An 18,534-nucleotide genomic window follows, 5' to 3' on the forward strand; every position below is an offset into this window, starting at 1 on the left:
TATAATAAAATGAAGAAGAAGAAATAACAGGTCTCAGATCAGATCTAATTGATCACTGCAGTATCCAAAATGAAGATAGTGGTCCTTTGTATTTGATCCGTGTGTGTGTGTGTGTGTGTGTGTGTGTGTGTGTGTGTGTGTGTGTGCAGTATATATAACACACAGATACATACATCATGGATCAAATACAAAGGACCACTATCTTCATTTCGGATACTGCAGTGATCAATTAGATCTGATCTGAGACCTGTTGTTTCTCCTATCCAAATAAGAAAATGTCTATGGGGGAAAGTAACGTGCTGTTCTAACAATTCTTCTAATTCTGGTTATCCAGGATGAATACAAATTCAGACTGAGAAAATTGGTCTTAAACCCTAGACTACAGTGGTCCCACTGTATTTGTGGGGGATATGTTCCAGGGGGCCCCACGAAACTGAAATTTCGCAAATATTCAAGCCCCGTTGTCCCCAATGGCATCATTGGGGACAATGGGACTTGACTATTTGTGAAATTCCCTCCTTCCCTTCCCTCCATCCCCATTAATGCAAGCTAGACAAGATTAGTTTCCAACATTATAGGCTATACAGACTGTATGGCCACAGACCAGGTAAAGACTACAGTGCACCTGCATCATATGCAGGCGCACTTTACACAGCTTTCAGCATACGCTGAAAGCCGCACAGGGAGAAGGGGCAGCGCACCCCATAGGAACTAATGGGGTGTGCGCCCATGTCACGCACGCACTGCTCCACCGCCACATGCACGAGCCCCATTCATTTAAATGGGGCTCAAGCATAGGCAGTATTTGCTTTATGTGGGGGAGTCTGGAACAGATCCCCCGCATAAAGCAAGGGCACACTGTATTACATTTTAGTCTGCTATAGTGCACCAAAACCACTAACACATACAACAGGTAAAAAAAAGTAAGGTGTGTGGTTGGGGGGGGGGGGGAGACAAGCTCTTTAGGCAAGCCAATCAATCCTATGAATTTGCCTTTCATCCATTTCAATAAATATTAAACATTTGTCAAGCAAAGCACTTCCCCTGCTGACGTTTAAGTCAAAAGACAAAGTATATACGAAACTGAGAAATATATCCCAACATTTTCCGCACTTCTTTGTTCAGTCAGGAAGGAAATTCCAAAATTTCTTGTTTGTATTGCAAAACATCAAGAGATCAACTAAATCAGACATTAAATACTAGGATGTTTATGCCAATGGCAAATACATGGGCTACAATAAAAGTTGTTTTAAACAGAGTGTTAGCAGCGACGTTAACACAAGCTGATGTAAGACAATATAGCAAAACTCTACATCTCTTACCTGAGAGTAAGGCTAACTGAACTCAGTTTTTGGATTAACAAACTATTCTAGAATTATCTATAAAATTAGTATGCTATAGACAATTAGAATGAAACGTTACCATCTTCTAATGCGAAATGTGCTCCCTTCCATTTCATTCATCCATTTGATTATGCTGCATTATTTAGCTCTCTAGGCTAAGAGGTCTTCCCAAGTATTCTACATTATACATGCATATTCCTGCCATACAGCCCTCTAAACTAAATGACACATTCAAGAAATAATGCCATACAATATTAGTTCACCTTTGTTAAATCCATTATTTCTACACTTGCTCAGTGTAATGCACCATGCAAACTGGGTGACATTCAGTACATATCTTATCAGTCATCTTTTACTCTGCCATCTAAGAATTAAGCAAGGCAAAACTTCATACAAGCTGCTAAATAAAAATCTTTAACACTTATTAGTTAAATTCTTCACATCTATAGATAAAAAAAATTACTGTAGCATTCAAATGTTCATCAGGAGGAAATAAGACGTCAGCAGGTACCTAAGGTAAAACAAATTCCACCCCACACTACTATCTGTGGCCCAAATAACTTTTGCCATTTTAAAGTTAAATGTGGTCTGTTCTCACGTATAGGCAAATCAAGGATTTTTTAAAATTTAAAGTATTTATTTATAAATCTGCAAAGGTCCAAGTTGCAAATGTGGATTGCCAACTGTATCTAGAAACCGTCTTTTACAATGAAGCCTTACAGGGAAGCTCACAATAATATTGAAAACATAAATTACAATAATATCAAATTCAACGTAAGTAGTTGTACATACTGCAATGAGAAAATAACAACCATTTCACAAATGCTGTTTTCTTTAGCTTTGACCTTTGCAAATTTGATTATTTGTTGTTTTGATTAATATGTTCTCTCTAAGAACCTCTGAGTTCTCCAGCGCAATTCTGCTGCAAGTTGGAGAAGGCAGGTTGATTTGAGTGGATGGATGCTGGTGGATGGATGCTTCTGTTCTAGGTTAGAATAGAAGACACAGCCTTTGAGGCTTTTTCAATTTTGTTAGAGCTGATGTAAAATGTACTTCAACTTCAGAGAAACTGGGCTAGTTAGGTGCGACTGACTCACTGGAATTGAAGTACTCTGCTGAGGCAAGGAAATGGCTATTCTAAGTACACTTTAAAGCAGTGTGCAGATCTTGGTCTGGCAAGTCTTTTAAAACAAATGAGTCTTTGATGGCTTAAGTGAAAGCACATCTGCTTCAGGAATAATCCTGTAGCTGGCTGTTGTAATTATCTCTATATCAGGAGTTGGAATCATGGGGCCTTCCAGATGTTGTTGTACTGCAAATGCCAGCCGTCTTTGCCAGCACAGCCAGTGGCAGTCAAGGCCAGGAGTTACAGCCCAACAACGTTTGCAGGGGCCCAGGATTCTCATCCCTTCTTTGTACAGTGTGTTCTCTACCGACAAGCAATCTGGCATGTAGTAATACAGGGCCATCTCCAGATTCCTTCATGGTGGGGCTGCTGTGTTTTTTGGTGGGGCTCCAAAGAAACTGATAGAAAATCAGTGATATCCTTGTAAGCACTCCTCTCTGTGTTCTATTGTTTTTTAATTGCATTAAAGACATAAAAACAAGATAAGCTTTTGATCCAGAGGCCTTTCCTTAGTTATAATACACACTCTCTTCACAATATACATGCGAACATTCTCATGTTATTGTTCATCCTTAAAACACTCAGGCATCATCCTAAATTCTGCATGACATTTGTATATGTTTTTGGTCCCTCATTCTGAAGGCCACTCCAAAAACATGCTCCAGAGGTATTTCATTTTCCCCCCGGGGGTCAGGATATAGTCCATATTAGTCAAAAGAGGATTGCACATGAAGACTGAAGACTGGTAAGGATGCTAATACTGTACCCTGGCCACAAAAGTGAGGAGGGAAAAAATAAAGAGGTTGGGTTAAGTCTGTACTAAACCTTAGGAAACAATCAGGCATCCAGTAGTATTACCACTTTCTCCCCTATGTAGAGGTACAGGACTCAACTGGAAAACCCAACATGAATGGTTTCTATACTGCTTCAATCATCCTACTTCCCCCAGAAGATTAATGTGGGATGAACATATCAAACCACAGCCAGAGGTCAGCAACATCAAGCTGGAAAAGCCTATCTCAGAAACAGGCCTGGTGCCTTCAGAAAGCTACCATACAGTTAATTATCACTGGAGTCTAGCTCCCTTCCTCTTGTATCTTGTTCACCATCTTTGTAATAATGAATAGAAAGATGACTTCATCAGCAATAGAAGTTCAAGTACAGTGATGTGCACTCACAAATGCACAGCCCAGAGTTGATAAGCATCCCTACACATTGTGCCTCCCCCCCCCCCCCCCATCTGAGATATGTCAAGGCTACTGCAACTATTAAGAAAAGAAATATTCTTATCTCTGTAGGTCACTGATCTGAACAATGAACACATACAAATGAAGTGAGCTGCATGTGTTCACCTATTACCAGAAGATTCCAATACTGGAAGGCATACAAAACAGCCCTAATAGCCTGCATTAAGTATGGATGCAGTAGGATTAGTACCAACCTCCTCTTCACTGTCTAACCCTGTGAGAATCTGCACCGTGCCAGGAGACAGAGAAACAAAGCCATCTATGGAGGTAGTGAGAGTATCAATGGTTCAGAGCTTGCAAATTGGTGCTAGAAATAATTTTTCAACACTAACAAGCTTGTTTGATGGCTTGTTGATGATGTGAGCATAGATCATCAGCAAGTCTTTATCCAAATGAAGATATGAACTATGCCACAAACCCAACATTTGCAATTTGGAGCTTTCAGCACTACAGGGGCAATGGGATGCCTTGTGTTAAAAAGGAACCACAGGAAAATGAAAATACAAGCTAAAGGGGACTAAGGGGAAAATGTCAGAAGAAGAAAAGGGAAAGCAAACAAGAAAAATACAAAACGTAGTCTAGCTCACACTTTAAGATAAGAGTGCAAAGAAACTATTCCAGATAAAGCTGATGCTATGTTGATAAGAGCAAGAATAATAGAAAGGTAGACTCCAGAAAGTCTTGAGTATGCACACTGGGAAGAGGGCAGAACGTCTGCCAACACGAGTGAACTGCTAGAAGGTTCTGGTTCTAGCTCTGTGTAGATGTAAAAGCATCAATCATGTGTGTAATTAGAGATACCACAGCCCTAGTCAGGGGTGCGAAAAGGTCAGCACATAAGAAGGCAGCCTCCTAGCTTCATCCCTCCATTATCATTGTCATCACATGAAAACTGACAGTTTTGAAGAGAATGTTTCTACAAGAGGCAAAATTCTGTAAAGAAAGAAAGAAAGAAAGCTTCTCAGAGCTCAAGTACAAAATTGACAGATGTATTTTGTCATTCCTGAACAAGACATAAGAAAGCCAAACGTCAACGGCTACTGAAAGATCAAAAATACATTCACAATGTCCAGGTAAAAGCTACAATAGTATCACAAGCTACTGCTGAATCCTGCTCTTGACACCTGATAGCCAGTCATATACCTAATCCTCACCAAACAGTCTGAGATGGTTTTAATTTGATATGACTTCTTCTTTGGTTTTTAAACCCACGAGTACTATATCCCATGAAGCTGTGAGCTCCTTCATCCAACATTTCTCTAATAAGTTTTTAAGCCATTGGTGCAGAAAACCCCCACTAAATTTACTCTGCCTCTTTCTAGTAGTAGATATAAGATTATTGCTCCCAAAATGTAGAGGTCTATCAAATGGCACACACACGGCATACAATGGTGAGTGCATGCAAAAGCCCCTTGATATCCCTTACAGTCATTGAAATAAGAGCTTACAGATACAGTAATTTCCTGAGCTCCTTGAGTAAAACTTTGCTTGTCGCCATTCCATATACAGATATAGTGGATTTTAAATCCCTGATTACAGTCAGCTTTACTCCTGCTTCATTTATAACTCAACAGCTCTAAAATCTTTTTTTTTCTTCCTGCTGCAGAACATTCAATAATTTATTTTGGTCTACCAAGGTATCTGTAAAGTTGTAGAGATCTATCAAATGGCACACACCCAGTTCTAATACCTTTTTCTTCCACAATAGTATCAGCAAAACCAATATTACACTATTAGCTAAGCCATCGTTTTGTTAGCTCCTTCTATAATCTCAGCCAGGTACAATCAATCTGCTCAATATTGCTCATTTAAAAAATGAACCAAATGCAGGGCCAAGTACATATATTCTCAACTATTCCACAACCTTGCCACAGGACCAGTTGCTTGCATGTAACTGTTGTACTTTGACTGGTAAACTGTAAAACTGCACAAATGGGTCATCCTGCACCTGCACAAGATGCATTTGTTTTAGCTGCAGTCTTACCCACTTTCCGAGTGACTTGCTAGCTTGCTTCCCATCTAAGCCGTCAGCTGCATGGAAGTCAAAGCAGCAGCCAAGGATCTAAGGACAGGCAGGACACAACAAGGGGAGAGTGGACAGGGTTGTGTGGTTTCAGAGATGACACTCGAGGAACTACAGTTATAGGTAAGCAACCTGTTTTCATAAACTCTGTGAATCACACAAATGGGAGACTAGCAAGCCACTAACCATAGGAGGAGGGAGTGTCATGCTACACAGGAGAAAAGCACAGGTTATTCAAAGGTAGCCTCCATCTGTGACCACAGGATAGTGAGATACAAAAGTGAGTCGTATGGAAAACGGGGCAGCTTTGCAGTTGTTACGCAGAACAATACTATTAAAGGATGTAATCGAGGCTGCAATCACACTAGAATGACTTCTCACTTGGGCAGGAGGCTGCTTGCCTACTACCTCATATACACTGCAGACAGTTGTTGCAATCCACTTATAGAAAAGCTGTATAGACACAGGTCATCCTTTCTTTGCAGATGAACAATGGAGGAAATCTCTGAAGGTAGTGCCCTACATTCGTGGCAGTTATTGGGGGGAAATGTCCTAATTGAGATGGACAGGAGACAGGACTGTTGGTAAGAAGGAAGTGTTTAGCCTAATGAAGGTGGGGTTGATCCCTTCACAAAGTACATAGCTTCATAGCTTTTCCTAACCATGGTGACCACTATCAGAAAAGCTATCCATCAGGTTTATAATTTTAAACCAAAGGAAGCCATCAGCTCTAAGTGTTTCTTAGACCATTAAAATAAGGCCATGCTCTAGAGGGTATAAAGTCCTTTCACTGTTCAAGAACTCCCTGACCAGTAGATCTGATAAACAAGAAGCCTTACCTAGCCATCAGAAGTGCCACGAGAGGGTTGCAAAGTAACACTTAACCTAAAACAGGGACAACAATTGGATAAGGGCACCAGAAAGTCGAACACATGACAGTATTATCTTTTGGAGAGATCTTCTGAAACTGAAAGAATTCACAGAACTTGATCCACCTATAGGCATAAGAGCACTGAGTGAACAGCCTTTAGGCTCAGTAATAATTTTGCTAAAAGAGACTGACAAAAGAAATCATAGAGAAAGCTTCCACGCTGTGGGCTTGATTGTACAGAGGTCTAGATTTCTGTCAATGGAGAGTGTTAACAGGTGTTAACAGGATTTAGTGGAAGTCTCCAATACTGACTACTGGAATTATGCAGCAGAGAGAGAAGCTGGTGGCGCAGTGGTTAAATGCCTGTACTGCAGCCACTCGCTCATAAACCATAAGGCTAGTACAATACCAGCAAAAGGGCTCAAGCTTGACTCAGGCCTGCTCCAGTCATCTGCAAGAGTGTATTCTACTCCAGGCAGGCAGATGGAAGACAACCTTATGGATACACCCATATCTTTATCAAGAGATGGATGTATACCATGCACTCACTTGTTGATCCATGGTGAAGATGCAACTATCAGGACCACTTCACTTTGTAAATGTCACTCAAAAAATTGAAAGGATTTTGCAACTGCCAAAACTCAAATAGCACTGATGTGCAGAGCTGTTTTGTCTTGCTATCAATGACCTCTGACAAGAACATAGAATCTAGTGGGATGTCACTCAATGGCATCCCCCAACAACCACATTAAGAGTTATTGGGATACATTTACAAAGAGAATCATCCAGAGGTTCAAAGAAAAACAGGAAGGAGGCCTGAAGGAGCCACCTCTGAAGCCTGGCAAAGGTTGTGAATGATATGGTGGAGGTTGTAAAGCCCAACACCAACTGAATATCTTGTGCTATAGGTGGACGGCCCATACGTGGCTTCCTGCTTACGTGGAAACTACGTGATGGGAGACTGAATGGCATGCACACTCTCCCACACCGCGAGCACGAGCCCCATTCAATTGAATGGGACTTGAGCTTACGCATTATTCAGTTTACGTGGGGGGACCGGAATGGATCCCCCGTGTAAGCCAACTGTACTAACAATTGCTTTTTAGTAGAGAGACAGACTTGTTAAGCGTCCTTCATATGAAGCAAGAAGATGATACCAGTTATTGGCCCTTGGTAGAGTGACTGACCTTTTCTTGTGTATCACCCAATGAGATGAGAAAATGATGCCAACAATCTGCCCTTAGTATGGAGGGACTGAGATGCTATTTTTTTCCATATTGAGTAAGACAATGGTACTAACAATAGGCCTTCCATATGGAGGAACCAACTACGTCTGTCTACTCCATATGGAGAGAGAAGATGGTACTGAAAACAGCCTTCAGTATAGAGACAACAAGTTAACATTTCCTCTGTATGGAGCAAGAGAATGGTACTGATGATGAGTCCTCAGTATTTGGGGGGGGGACAAATCATATCTCTCATTTCTTTCAAATGGAGTAAGAAGATGGCACCGACAACAAGTCCTTGGCAAGGAGGAACTGGCCCAATTTGTTTGCTCTGTATGGAGTGACAGAATGTATGAACGAAGAGCCCACAGTATGGAGGGACCCACCATTCATCTTCTGTTTCCTCTGCATGAAATGAGATCATACTGATGACTGGCCCTTGGTATGGAGGGACTGACTTCACTTAATTCCTCTGTATGGAGTGAGAAGAGGGTACTGACAATAGACCCATATTATGGAGTGACTGGCCTCATATGTCTCCTCCAATAGCAATGTCAGAATGGTCTGTGGCCATTGGTGATGCTGGCTTGGTTTCCACCCAATGCATCTAAGCCATTATAGAGATACGTTCCACATAAGACCACCTGAGAGCCAATTGGGTTGAAGAGTCAATGGGACTCAAAAGGATGGAGGTGGGGCAGGGAACAAGAAGCTGATGATCTGTCAGAAAACACTGTTTCCCAGCTGCCTGAGAAGTCTCAGATAGGCTTTCTTCACACAAAAGAACTGTTAGCCTTGCCTCTGTATTACAACCTATGTATGCACAACTATGCAAAGCCAAGTGCCACTTATTTCACCAAAATACTTGGTACAATTTTAAAAGTACCTGAGACACCATGATAATCAATAAATGAAGAAATAACCACCAAACCACAAGACAGAAGGAGTCAGACACAAAAATCAAAGTCTGAAAGGAAAAGTAAGCTCCAAAGTGTTCCTGAGACAGTGTTGCTGCAGCAGACAAAAAGAAAATGAGGAGTTAGGTGAGAAGCGAGTTGGCAGACCAACAAAACGTTGGCTACCAACAAAACGCTTATGTAACAGCTCTAGAAGAATATAGACTGTGCACTGTGCAGGTGCGGGATAACCTGTTTGTGTAATTCACAAAGACCACAAAGAATAACAATGGAATGCAATTTGTAAAATATCAGTGGTATACAGATCATTTTTTAAAAGCTGCCTGCCTTTATTTAGGGTTTTTACTCAAAGAAACTTTAATGAATTAACAGATCACAGATATGATAAATTCCCACATATCTAATCAAAATAGACAACAAAGGCCACAAGGCCACCATCAATATTCCCATGGATGACATCATAAAACTGATATTCTACTTAATCTACTAATCCCCCCCCCATATCAGGAGAGTATAGGCTCAGAAAACTGTTTTGCAGAATCAACTCCACAATTCCAATGACTATCAATGCTGAACAATGTTCTAAATCAGTGGTCCCCAAACTATGCTCTTTAAGAAATTTTGGACTCTAGCTCCCAGAATCCCAGACTACTGGTCAACATGGCTGAGGCGTCTGGGAGATGAAGTCCAAAATCTCTTAAAGGGCACAGTTTGGGGACCACTGTTCTAAATCAATTCTCCAATGAAGATTTTAAGAGTGATATCGTGCACACCTATCACAGAGTAAACATCACTGAATGCAACTTCTGAATAGGTATGTACAAGACTACTGTACTTAAAACTCGACTGGCAAAGAAAGTCACTTCTAAAGTTCTGATACAATTCTTGCTCCTTCCCTTTTTCCTTAGCAGACTTCCCACAACTTTAAAGGCAGCTGCAGAATGACCTCAAAAATAGATTTAGAGGATGTGGGAGGCCACTGGCTGTTATCTTAAGTAGAAAGGAAGGGTTTAGCAACTGTAAGGGAAGCAGAGCTTTTCTTGGTTGTTTCAACTCTTAAATAGCAGATCAAGAGCTGTACAGCATTCTCCCCATTTCCAATGAGAAACAACAACAACAAAATTGTAAGCTCCTTCTTCCATTCCAACTTATGGGTTCATCTCCAAAAACAGAACTTACTTTGCACAGTCCTTACACATACATGCACAGGTATATGTGCATATTACATGACCTTTCTGCTCTGAATGAATGAAAAAGAGCACGATTCAGTTGTTATTCTAGTCCTTCCAGCACGCCTCCCTTAAGTAATGAAAGAGTGCCCAAGAGTCCAGTGGAACTCTGAATGCTTACACAGTGTTTTGTGCACTTTGGTTGGCCAATAAGGGTATCACTCTTTTGTGGATTTTATATTTTACTGTATTTTGCTGTCAGGCCAACACAGCTACTCCTGAATATGTTTCCTGGATTTGAAGATAATGAATTTAGTTGTAACAAAGAAATCCTAAAAATAGGCAAGTAAGGGTGGGACTTCAACAAAGGTAAACCACTCTTTTTTACACTATAATGGCCTAGGTTTTACCTATACAACATCTAAAGGTTTTTCCAGATGTAGTAATACAGAGACTTCTTGAGAAATTCAATGTTCTCTAAAGAAAAAAGTTCTTTGCCTTTGGCTTCACAAAAGTAAAGCACACCCTGGATCCCAAGAGGAGTTATTTTACTGCCGCTAAGGGAGTTAAATTTTACTGTTTTGTGCATTTTGGTTGGTCAATAAAGGCATTAGTCTTTTATGGATTTTGGGTCCTGTTTCATTTTGCTGTATGGCCAACATGGCTAACCTGAATGTGTTTTCAAGAGACCCTGTGAAAGAATCACATTCCCCTGAGGACAGGCACCTAGAAGCAGCACAGCAGAAATTTCTAGCACTGCTTTAGGTTCTAAGCACAAGAGAATCACTTTCTACAGTCCGTCCTTCCCTTACGTGGGGGATCCATTCCGGATCCCTCTGCGTAAGGCGAATTCCGCCTATGCTCGAGCCCCATTGGAAACAATGGGGCTCATGCCCGGCAGCGCGGCTGCGCGCGAGGCACAACGGGCGCGTGCCCATTCAACTGAATGGGACGTGCCGCCCCTTCTGCCCCGCGGCTTGAGCGTGTATGCTCAAGGCCACGTATGGCGCGGGCGCGCTGTACTTAATTCAACAAGCACCCCTCCACTGAGAACTGGGAGAGTCTCCTGCTCCAGAGTCTCCGCTATCTCCTATTTCCTTTTTGCAATGGGGAACTCTAACACCTCAAAAGGAATGAATCATAGAATCACAGAGGTGTAAGTGATCCCAAAGGCCATCAGACCCAACCCACTGCCATGCAGACAAAAGCAAAACATCCCCAACATTTGGTCATCCAGCCTCTGTTTAAAAACCTACAAAGAAGGCGACTCCACCACACTCCAAGGGAGCATATTCCACTGCCGAACACCTCTTACTGCCAGGACATTCTTCCTAATGTCTCTAGGAAAGATTTCCTCTAAGAAAAGTCCAAGAGTTTGAATCCATTGCTCAGTGTCCTAGCCTCTGGAGTACCAGAAAACAAATTTGCTCCATCCTTAATATAGTTAATATTTAAAAATGGCTTCTCTTTTCCAGGCTAAACATACCCAGCTCCCTAAGCAGCTCTTCATAGGACTTGGTAACTGTGGTGCCTAGAACTGGACATAGTATTCTAGGTGAAGTCTGACCAAAGCAGAATACAGTGGTACTATTACTTCCCTCAGTCTAGACACGATACATCTATTGCATGCAGTCTAGGATCATACTGGCTTTTTTAGCTGATGCGTCACACTGATTCAAGTTCAGCTTGTGGTCTACTAATACTCCTAGATCCCTTTCACACACATGGTTGTCAAGCCAGGTTTCACTCATCCTATATTTGAGACTTTTACTTTTACTCTCTCTCTCTCTCTCTCTTTTTATTTATTTGACATAAGTGTAATACCATACATTTCTCCCTGTTGAAATTTATTTTCTTAGTTTTGGCCTAAATCTAATCTGTTATGGTCAATTTGAATTCTGATCCTGATCTCTATCCATCCTAATCGGGTGTCAAACTGCAGATTGCATAAACATGACCTCTATTCCATCTTCCAAGTCATTGATAAAGCTGTTACCATGGTCAAAAGAAAACAAATTGTTCCTGGCAACATTATCTGCCGAGCCAGTTGTTCACCTCCACTGTTTATCTCTTCCTTCCTGGGCTATGCCCTGTCACTGGGAGAAAAGATGAAATGACAACCTGTAACCCAGGTTCTTCATCTTCCTATCCAGAGCCTCATAATCCCTTATGATATTCTGAAGCCTATGTATTGCAGTGTCATTGATTCCCACATGAATCAACAGTCAGTGGGCTTCAGCCTCTCTTTTACAATGTATATTTTTGTCTCAGGAAGACAGCATACCTCTCAAGATATCTTGCCTGGCCCACAAACTACTGATTCTGTGCTGCTCAGCAGAGAATCCCCTACTGCTACCACTACCATCATACGCCTCCTCCAAGATTTGGCAGAGGCCATTCTGTGTGCTGAAACTTCCAAAGTCTCATGCACATGCTCTGAGGAGTGATACTGCTGCTCTTCTTCCTTCCCCTCGTCATCACGGATAAGAGCGAGCGAGCTTCAAATTGATTCTGCAGCTCCAATCTCACAGGATGATCCCTGGCCCTCTTACTTCTTTGTTACATTCCTCCAACTGTCTACCTCCTGTGTATGGAAATTGACCTCTCCCTCAGAGACCTCTCCTGTGTATTCCTCAACCAGGACAGTCTGCTCTGCTCTGTCCAATAAAGCCTCATGCTCTCTAATATGCAAAAGAGTGGATAAATGGGCCTCAAATTGCTGGACCTTCTCTTCCAAGGCGGCAACCAACTTGCACTTGCTGCAGATGTAGTTGTCCACATCCTTTGGGAAGAACGCAACATATAAATTCGCCAGTTCTAGATGGGGGTCACACTTCCCCTGAAAGACTGTGTCCGCAGCTTAGGGGTGCTCCTGGATTGGTGGCTTCAGCTGTCTTTTCAGATTGATGTGATAGCCAGGAGTGCCTGTTATCAGCTTCGGCTGATACACCAGTTGCGCCCCTACCTGGAGCAGCAGGACCTAGAAACGGTCATACATGCTCTAGTAACCTCTCATATTGACTTTTGCAATGCGCTCTACCTTTGTGCCACATCCGGAAGCTCCAATTGATACAAAACATGGCAGCCAGACTGCTTGCCGGAAAATCCAATTTCAGCCTTATTACACCTATTTTAAAATCACTACATTGGTTGCCTATTTGCTTCCGGGCACAGTACAAGGTGTTGGTTATCACCTATAAAGCCCTACATGGCCTAGGTCCAGTCTACTTGAAGGAACGCCTCCTCCCATACAATCCTTCCTGTACACTCCGATCCTCCGGGAAAAACCTTCTACAATCTAGAAAGACCAGACTGGCGGTGACCTCCCGGAGGTCCTTCTCTGTCACCGCTCCAAAAACTTGGAATGACCTGCCGGAAGAGATTCGCCAATTATCCTCACTCGAGGCTTTTAAAAAGGTGACAAAAACCTTTCTCTTCGGGCAAGCCTTCCCCGATTGATAATGTCCAGAACCAATTGAATCCCCCTCCTTTTATTATTTTTCTTATTTGAGGTCTGTTTTTTCTCTTTTTTAATTTTAATGTATTGTTATGTACTTTTTAACCATCTTTTACTGTTAATTTTGGGAGAGAGGGTTGGGTTGGGGTCTTGTGGGGCTTGCTGTTTTTATTGTTGTATATTGTATTAACTTTGCTGTTACCCGCCTCGATCCTCAAAGCAAAAGAGGCGGGATATAAATAAATAAATATTATTATTATTATTATTATTATTATTATGATGATGATGATGATGACAGCTATTGCAGGTGACCATCTATATTCAACAGTCTTAAGCAGGCACTGAAACAGAACTCAGGGTCTCACTCTCAAAACTACCCCACTAAGCACACTCGCAAAACACCCCTGTTGGTGCCGCCTATTCACCAAGCTCCAGAGAATGGGGCTGCAGTTCTACAGAGCTAGTCTCTGACTCACTAAGGCAATCCCACACGAATCACCAACAAATTTTAGGCTAAACCTTCAACTGTAATATAATCCATTTCGATTAACTAATGCTCTAATAAAATTGTAATAGGAAATTTTGAAAGCTTTTGAGAACTGTAGGTTGAGACTCCCTTATCCAGAATTCTGAAAAACAAAATATTCCAAAAACCAACACTTTTTTCATGGGTGGCTGAGATAGTGACACCTATGCTCTTCTAATGGTTCAATGTACATTAAATTGGTTTCATGCACAAAATTATTTTAAAATATTGTGTAAAACTATTTTCAGTCTATGTGTATAAAGTGTATATGGAACAAGTGAATTTTGTGTTCAGACATGGGACCCATCTTCAAAGTATTTCATTATGTAGATATATGCAAATACAGACGTTCCAAAATCCAAAAAAATCAAAGATATTTCTGGTCCCAAGCATTATGGATAAGGGAGACTCATCCTGTACTCTAGTTATGCTGAAATTATTAATGCTGCAGGAGTGTACATGGCAATTTTAAAAGAAAAATAAGCAAATAAAGGGAAGCTTCCTTTATCTCTCTTAAAGTGGTAACAGGTAGCGAATACGAACAAAAGCAGTTCTGTACTGACAAACTTTCCTGCTCATGGAAAATATGGACAGAGGGCTGTAAACAGATTGGGGGCTACCTACCCCGATTACTCTAAAATGATGGAAACATCATTTGCATAGTCTCAACATAAAGGTTCAACTCCAAAACTCTGCAACCTCACCATAATTAGGCTGATACATTGTTTTCCCAGATTAATCTCATTCAATTACTTCCTTGTAACTATGATCACTTAATGATCCAGAAAGCTATTTTCTTTCTTTCTTTCTCTCACTCTTCTTCCCTCCCTTGAACATGTGGGGCTACCGTATATACTGGTTTTTCGAACCCAGCACTGTTCGTTTTCATTTGCTGTACATCTCAATGATAGGATGCAGAGGTCTTGCCCATCAGCTACTATCATATAATTTTTACTGGAGCTGATAACGGCTGAACCTGGGACCTTCTAAATGCCTAGCCCATGACTATGCCATTGAAGCATGTCTCTCTCCCTCTCTTCCAGTCCTTGTTATGTTAACTCAACTAAACATGAACCTATTTACAATTCACAATATGATTCTACGCATTTTTATTCAGTTGTAGACCTCACATACGACATCTGATTTACTCCTATAAAACTAAAAAGAGAAAACCAATGTGATGTTACAGTTTGAGACCACAACTCTGTGGAGACCGAGAATCAAATCCTTGCTTGGCCATGGAGACTCCACTGGCAAGTATTTTAGCCTCAGAGGAAGACAATGACAAACCCCTTCTGAACAAATCTTTCCAAGAAAACCCCATGAAAGTTTCACCTTAGAGTCACAATAAGTTAAAGCAAGTTGAAGTCACACAACAACAATTGAACAGAATGGAACAAGTCTCCCAGGTTGACAAACCAACGTCTGTCCAGGTGCTCTCTGACACTTCCGAAGCCTGGCAAAAAGTGTGGTTGTCCCTAACAATCTCCTGATGTAGGTACAGCAAACAATGGTCCTTCAAAAGGCTTGGTACATGTTGTCCAGTAGGAAAAAACAGTCTGATCACAAGAACCTACTATACAGTGGGCTCTTGGTATCCACTGTCTAATAAGCAAGGGTGAGAGAGGCCAAGGCTATGCAAAAAGTTTCCTGAAAGACAGTTTCTCTTTCCAGAACCACAGTTGGAAGTCAGCAGGAGAATTCAACAGAGTCCCACATCATTTCCAACAAGATGTATAAGGGCAAACCAAAGTAACCACTCATTTTGCTTCCTGTGGAGGCAATATGCATGCCCACATTGCTTCTATTTTCTTCCCTCCAGGTATATAAACACAGCTTCAAGGAGGGGAGAGATTAGAACTGCTCTGCTTGTGGTGAGGAAACAATGGATGTGCTAAACCTATCCAGCGACCCTAAAAACAATCTGCCCAGTAGTTGCTTATCTTGTGCAAATCTACTGAGCTGTTTGAAGTGAAACTGGGATGCACAGCATTGCTGCCTCACACCTTCACTCCAAGAAGCATAATTTGCCCAGGAGTGGCTGATGTCAGAAAAGGAGCACCAGTGTGAGAGAGAGGGGGAGAGAAACAGACAGACAGACAGACAGAGGAAACGTCCAAGTTCTGAGGGGAGAGTCAACAAAAGCAAACACAAAAGCAGGGAAAGTAGAACTGTAAAAATGCTGTGATTTTTGAAGCCATTTGGAAAAAACTGGGAAGGAGTGGTTTTCCTATAGGGGCAAAAAACTGGAATTTTTTAAAAAATGAAATATAATTTTTCAGACTAAAAGTCACTTTGCTACTTTAGAAATATAAAATGCATTATTTATAATTTGGTTTGGCGTGAAATTACTCCAAAATTACAAATTCAATTTTCCTTCCTAAATTTTATTTTACTTACAAATGGAGCTACAAAGTGCTGAAATGTAAGGGACACATGAACTATAATGATCCTCTTTGAGTTTACAGTTTATGTGGAGCAGGTAAAATAAACAGAAAAATTAAAAATATATATAAATATTAGTAAAAACGAAGATTTTTTTGTCTCTTTCAGTCCTTCATAATGCCCAGAATATATAAAGCACTCATTCCCATAAAAAGAGAAAAGAAAAACAACCAGGAATTGCAATGATGTCACATACTGTAATTTTGCCTAAAAGTCTTCCTCTTAGCTTTTAGAAATAATGTGGGAGAATAAATATATGAACACCCTGTCTGAAATATTTTATTTATTAATTCCCTTTGCATTAATTAGACTGTAAACCTGAGGACAGGGAACAGTTTTGTTGTTCTTTTACTGGTAAAGCATAATGTACAACGATAGCAAGAGCCACAATGGTGTAGTGCTTTGATTGTTGGATTAAGAGGAGACCAGGGTTCAAATCCCTACTTGGCCATGTAAACACACTGGATGGCCTTGGGCAAGTCACACTCTCTCAGCTTCAGAGGATGGCAATGGGAAACCGTCTCTGAAGAAACGTGGCAAGAAAACCTATGATAGGTTCGTCTTAGGGCTGCCGTAAGTTGGAAACTACTTGAAGACACACAAAACACAAACAAAAAGATATCACTAAATAAATAAGCAAAACATCATAGAAAACAATTTTCCATCCCTTCTGTGCCTTCAAGAAAAAAGTTCTCCCTCATTATTTCAACTCCCTCCACCCAGGCCTTCACATCTCGAGGGGTAACAGCAGTCAGACTTTGCTTCTGCCACCTTTACCCGAGCCAAAGGAAGAAAAAACAACCTTCCTTTCCTCTACTGAGAACCTGGGGAGAAGAATGTCTTGGATTCTTTTTCACACTATGCTTTTGCAAGGAATGCACACTGGACATCGACTGGTCATCTGTGAATTCTCACACATGAGTTGCTCTACACCCATATAGTGCACCGTTTGGACTCTTTCAGAACAGTTGCATAACAAATTTGGCAGTAACGCTGCCCACCCTCAGCCAACTATAGTACCAATTCTGACCTTTTACCTCAGTTCCATGGACACTGTAAAGGCAAGACCCAAAGAACTAAGGATAGGCAGGACATGACAAGGGCAGGAAGGGAAGGATTGTGTGAATTCACAAATGATCACTTGAAGAACTAGTTACAGGTGTGCCACCTGTCCTCCTCCTTCATGGTCTCTGGGATTCACACAAATGGGACACTAGGAAACTACTAACCACAGAAAGCAGGAGTATCATCACGCCACCGAGAAGTATGCATATCAATCCTGAAGACATCAGGTAACTCATCAGGTAAGGCAGGAGTACAGTACAGAGATCTGTTAAGTTCAGAAACTTGCAGTCCTATCAACGTAGTAGAAGACAAGAGCTCAACTAATGCTGAGCTAGTGTAGCATCCATTCCAGATCCGAAGTCAGGTTTGGCAACAATGCAGGCAACACAGTACAGTATCCTGATTGATGCGGAACACAGAGACTACTTTAGGAAGAGAGGTAATGTCCAGTCTGAATGACCCTGTCCCAATCAAACCAAAAATATGGAGCGTCCAGTCGAAGTGCACAGAGTTTAACTGCTCTGATGTAATGGCCACCAGGAAAACCATCTTCCAGGAGAGCAATGTCATAGGGTGCCATGGGATTCTCAGATTCTTGGTCAACAAAAGTTCTAGGTTCCAGGTTCCACTCTGTCACTGGTCCTGAAACTGGCAGAATGAATATTCCTATACCCCTTCAGGAATAGGTCCTGGGAGGCTTACCGATGAAATGGAAGTTGGCCAATAATGCAGCCAAGTAACAGCTAATATAGGAGATATTCTGAAAGCAAGAGAAGAAACTCAAGAACATAGTTAACCCACTCTCAATTCTGACAGATCCCTCTCAGTTCTAGGAAGGATAAGAATGCTTTCCACTTATATTGGTAGGAACACTCTGTCTATGGTCTATAAGCAGCTCCATTTATGGTCCCAAGTGCCTAAGTGTTGTATTCTCCATGCTGTGACATTCAGGGCATGGAGGTCTGGAGGTTTCGTTGTGTATAGTGGCCAGGCTGACCACATTAGAAGCTGAGGTATACAGACCAGGACAACTGGAGCAACAGAGCGAATCAGGGCTGCCTGGGCTACTGCTGAGTAATCAGAATGAAATTTGCTCCATTTCAACTTTGAGATGACCCT

At 41.4% G+C, this 18,534-nt stretch overlaps 1 protein-coding gene across 1 annotated transcript in view; it reads right to left on the reverse strand.

Annotated features, from left to right (window-relative positions):
- GSK3B (glycogen synthase kinase 3 beta) overlaps positions 1 to 18,534 on the reverse strand; it is a 107,274-nt gene that overhangs the window by 71,815 nt on the left and 16,925 nt on the right. Inside the window, exons 3-4 of the mRNA XM_042447743.1 lie at positions 18,118 to 18,175; positions 17,580 to 17,705 (exon numbers count right to left, since the gene is read on the reverse strand). Coding sequence (XP_042303677.1) covers positions 17,580 to 17,705; positions 18,118 to 18,175 — 184 coding nt within the window. The remainder of the gene's footprint in view (positions 1 to 17,579; positions 17,706 to 18,117; positions 18,176 to 18,534) is intronic.

Source organism: Sceloporus undulatus, chromosome 2 (genome assembly GCF_019175285.1).
Source record: "Sceloporus undulatus isolate JIND9_A2432 ecotype Alabama chromosome 2, SceUnd_v1.1, whole genome shotgun sequence".
In the NCBI taxonomy this organism is placed as follows: domain Eukaryota; kingdom Metazoa; phylum Chordata; class Lepidosauria; order Squamata; family Phrynosomatidae; genus Sceloporus; species Sceloporus undulatus.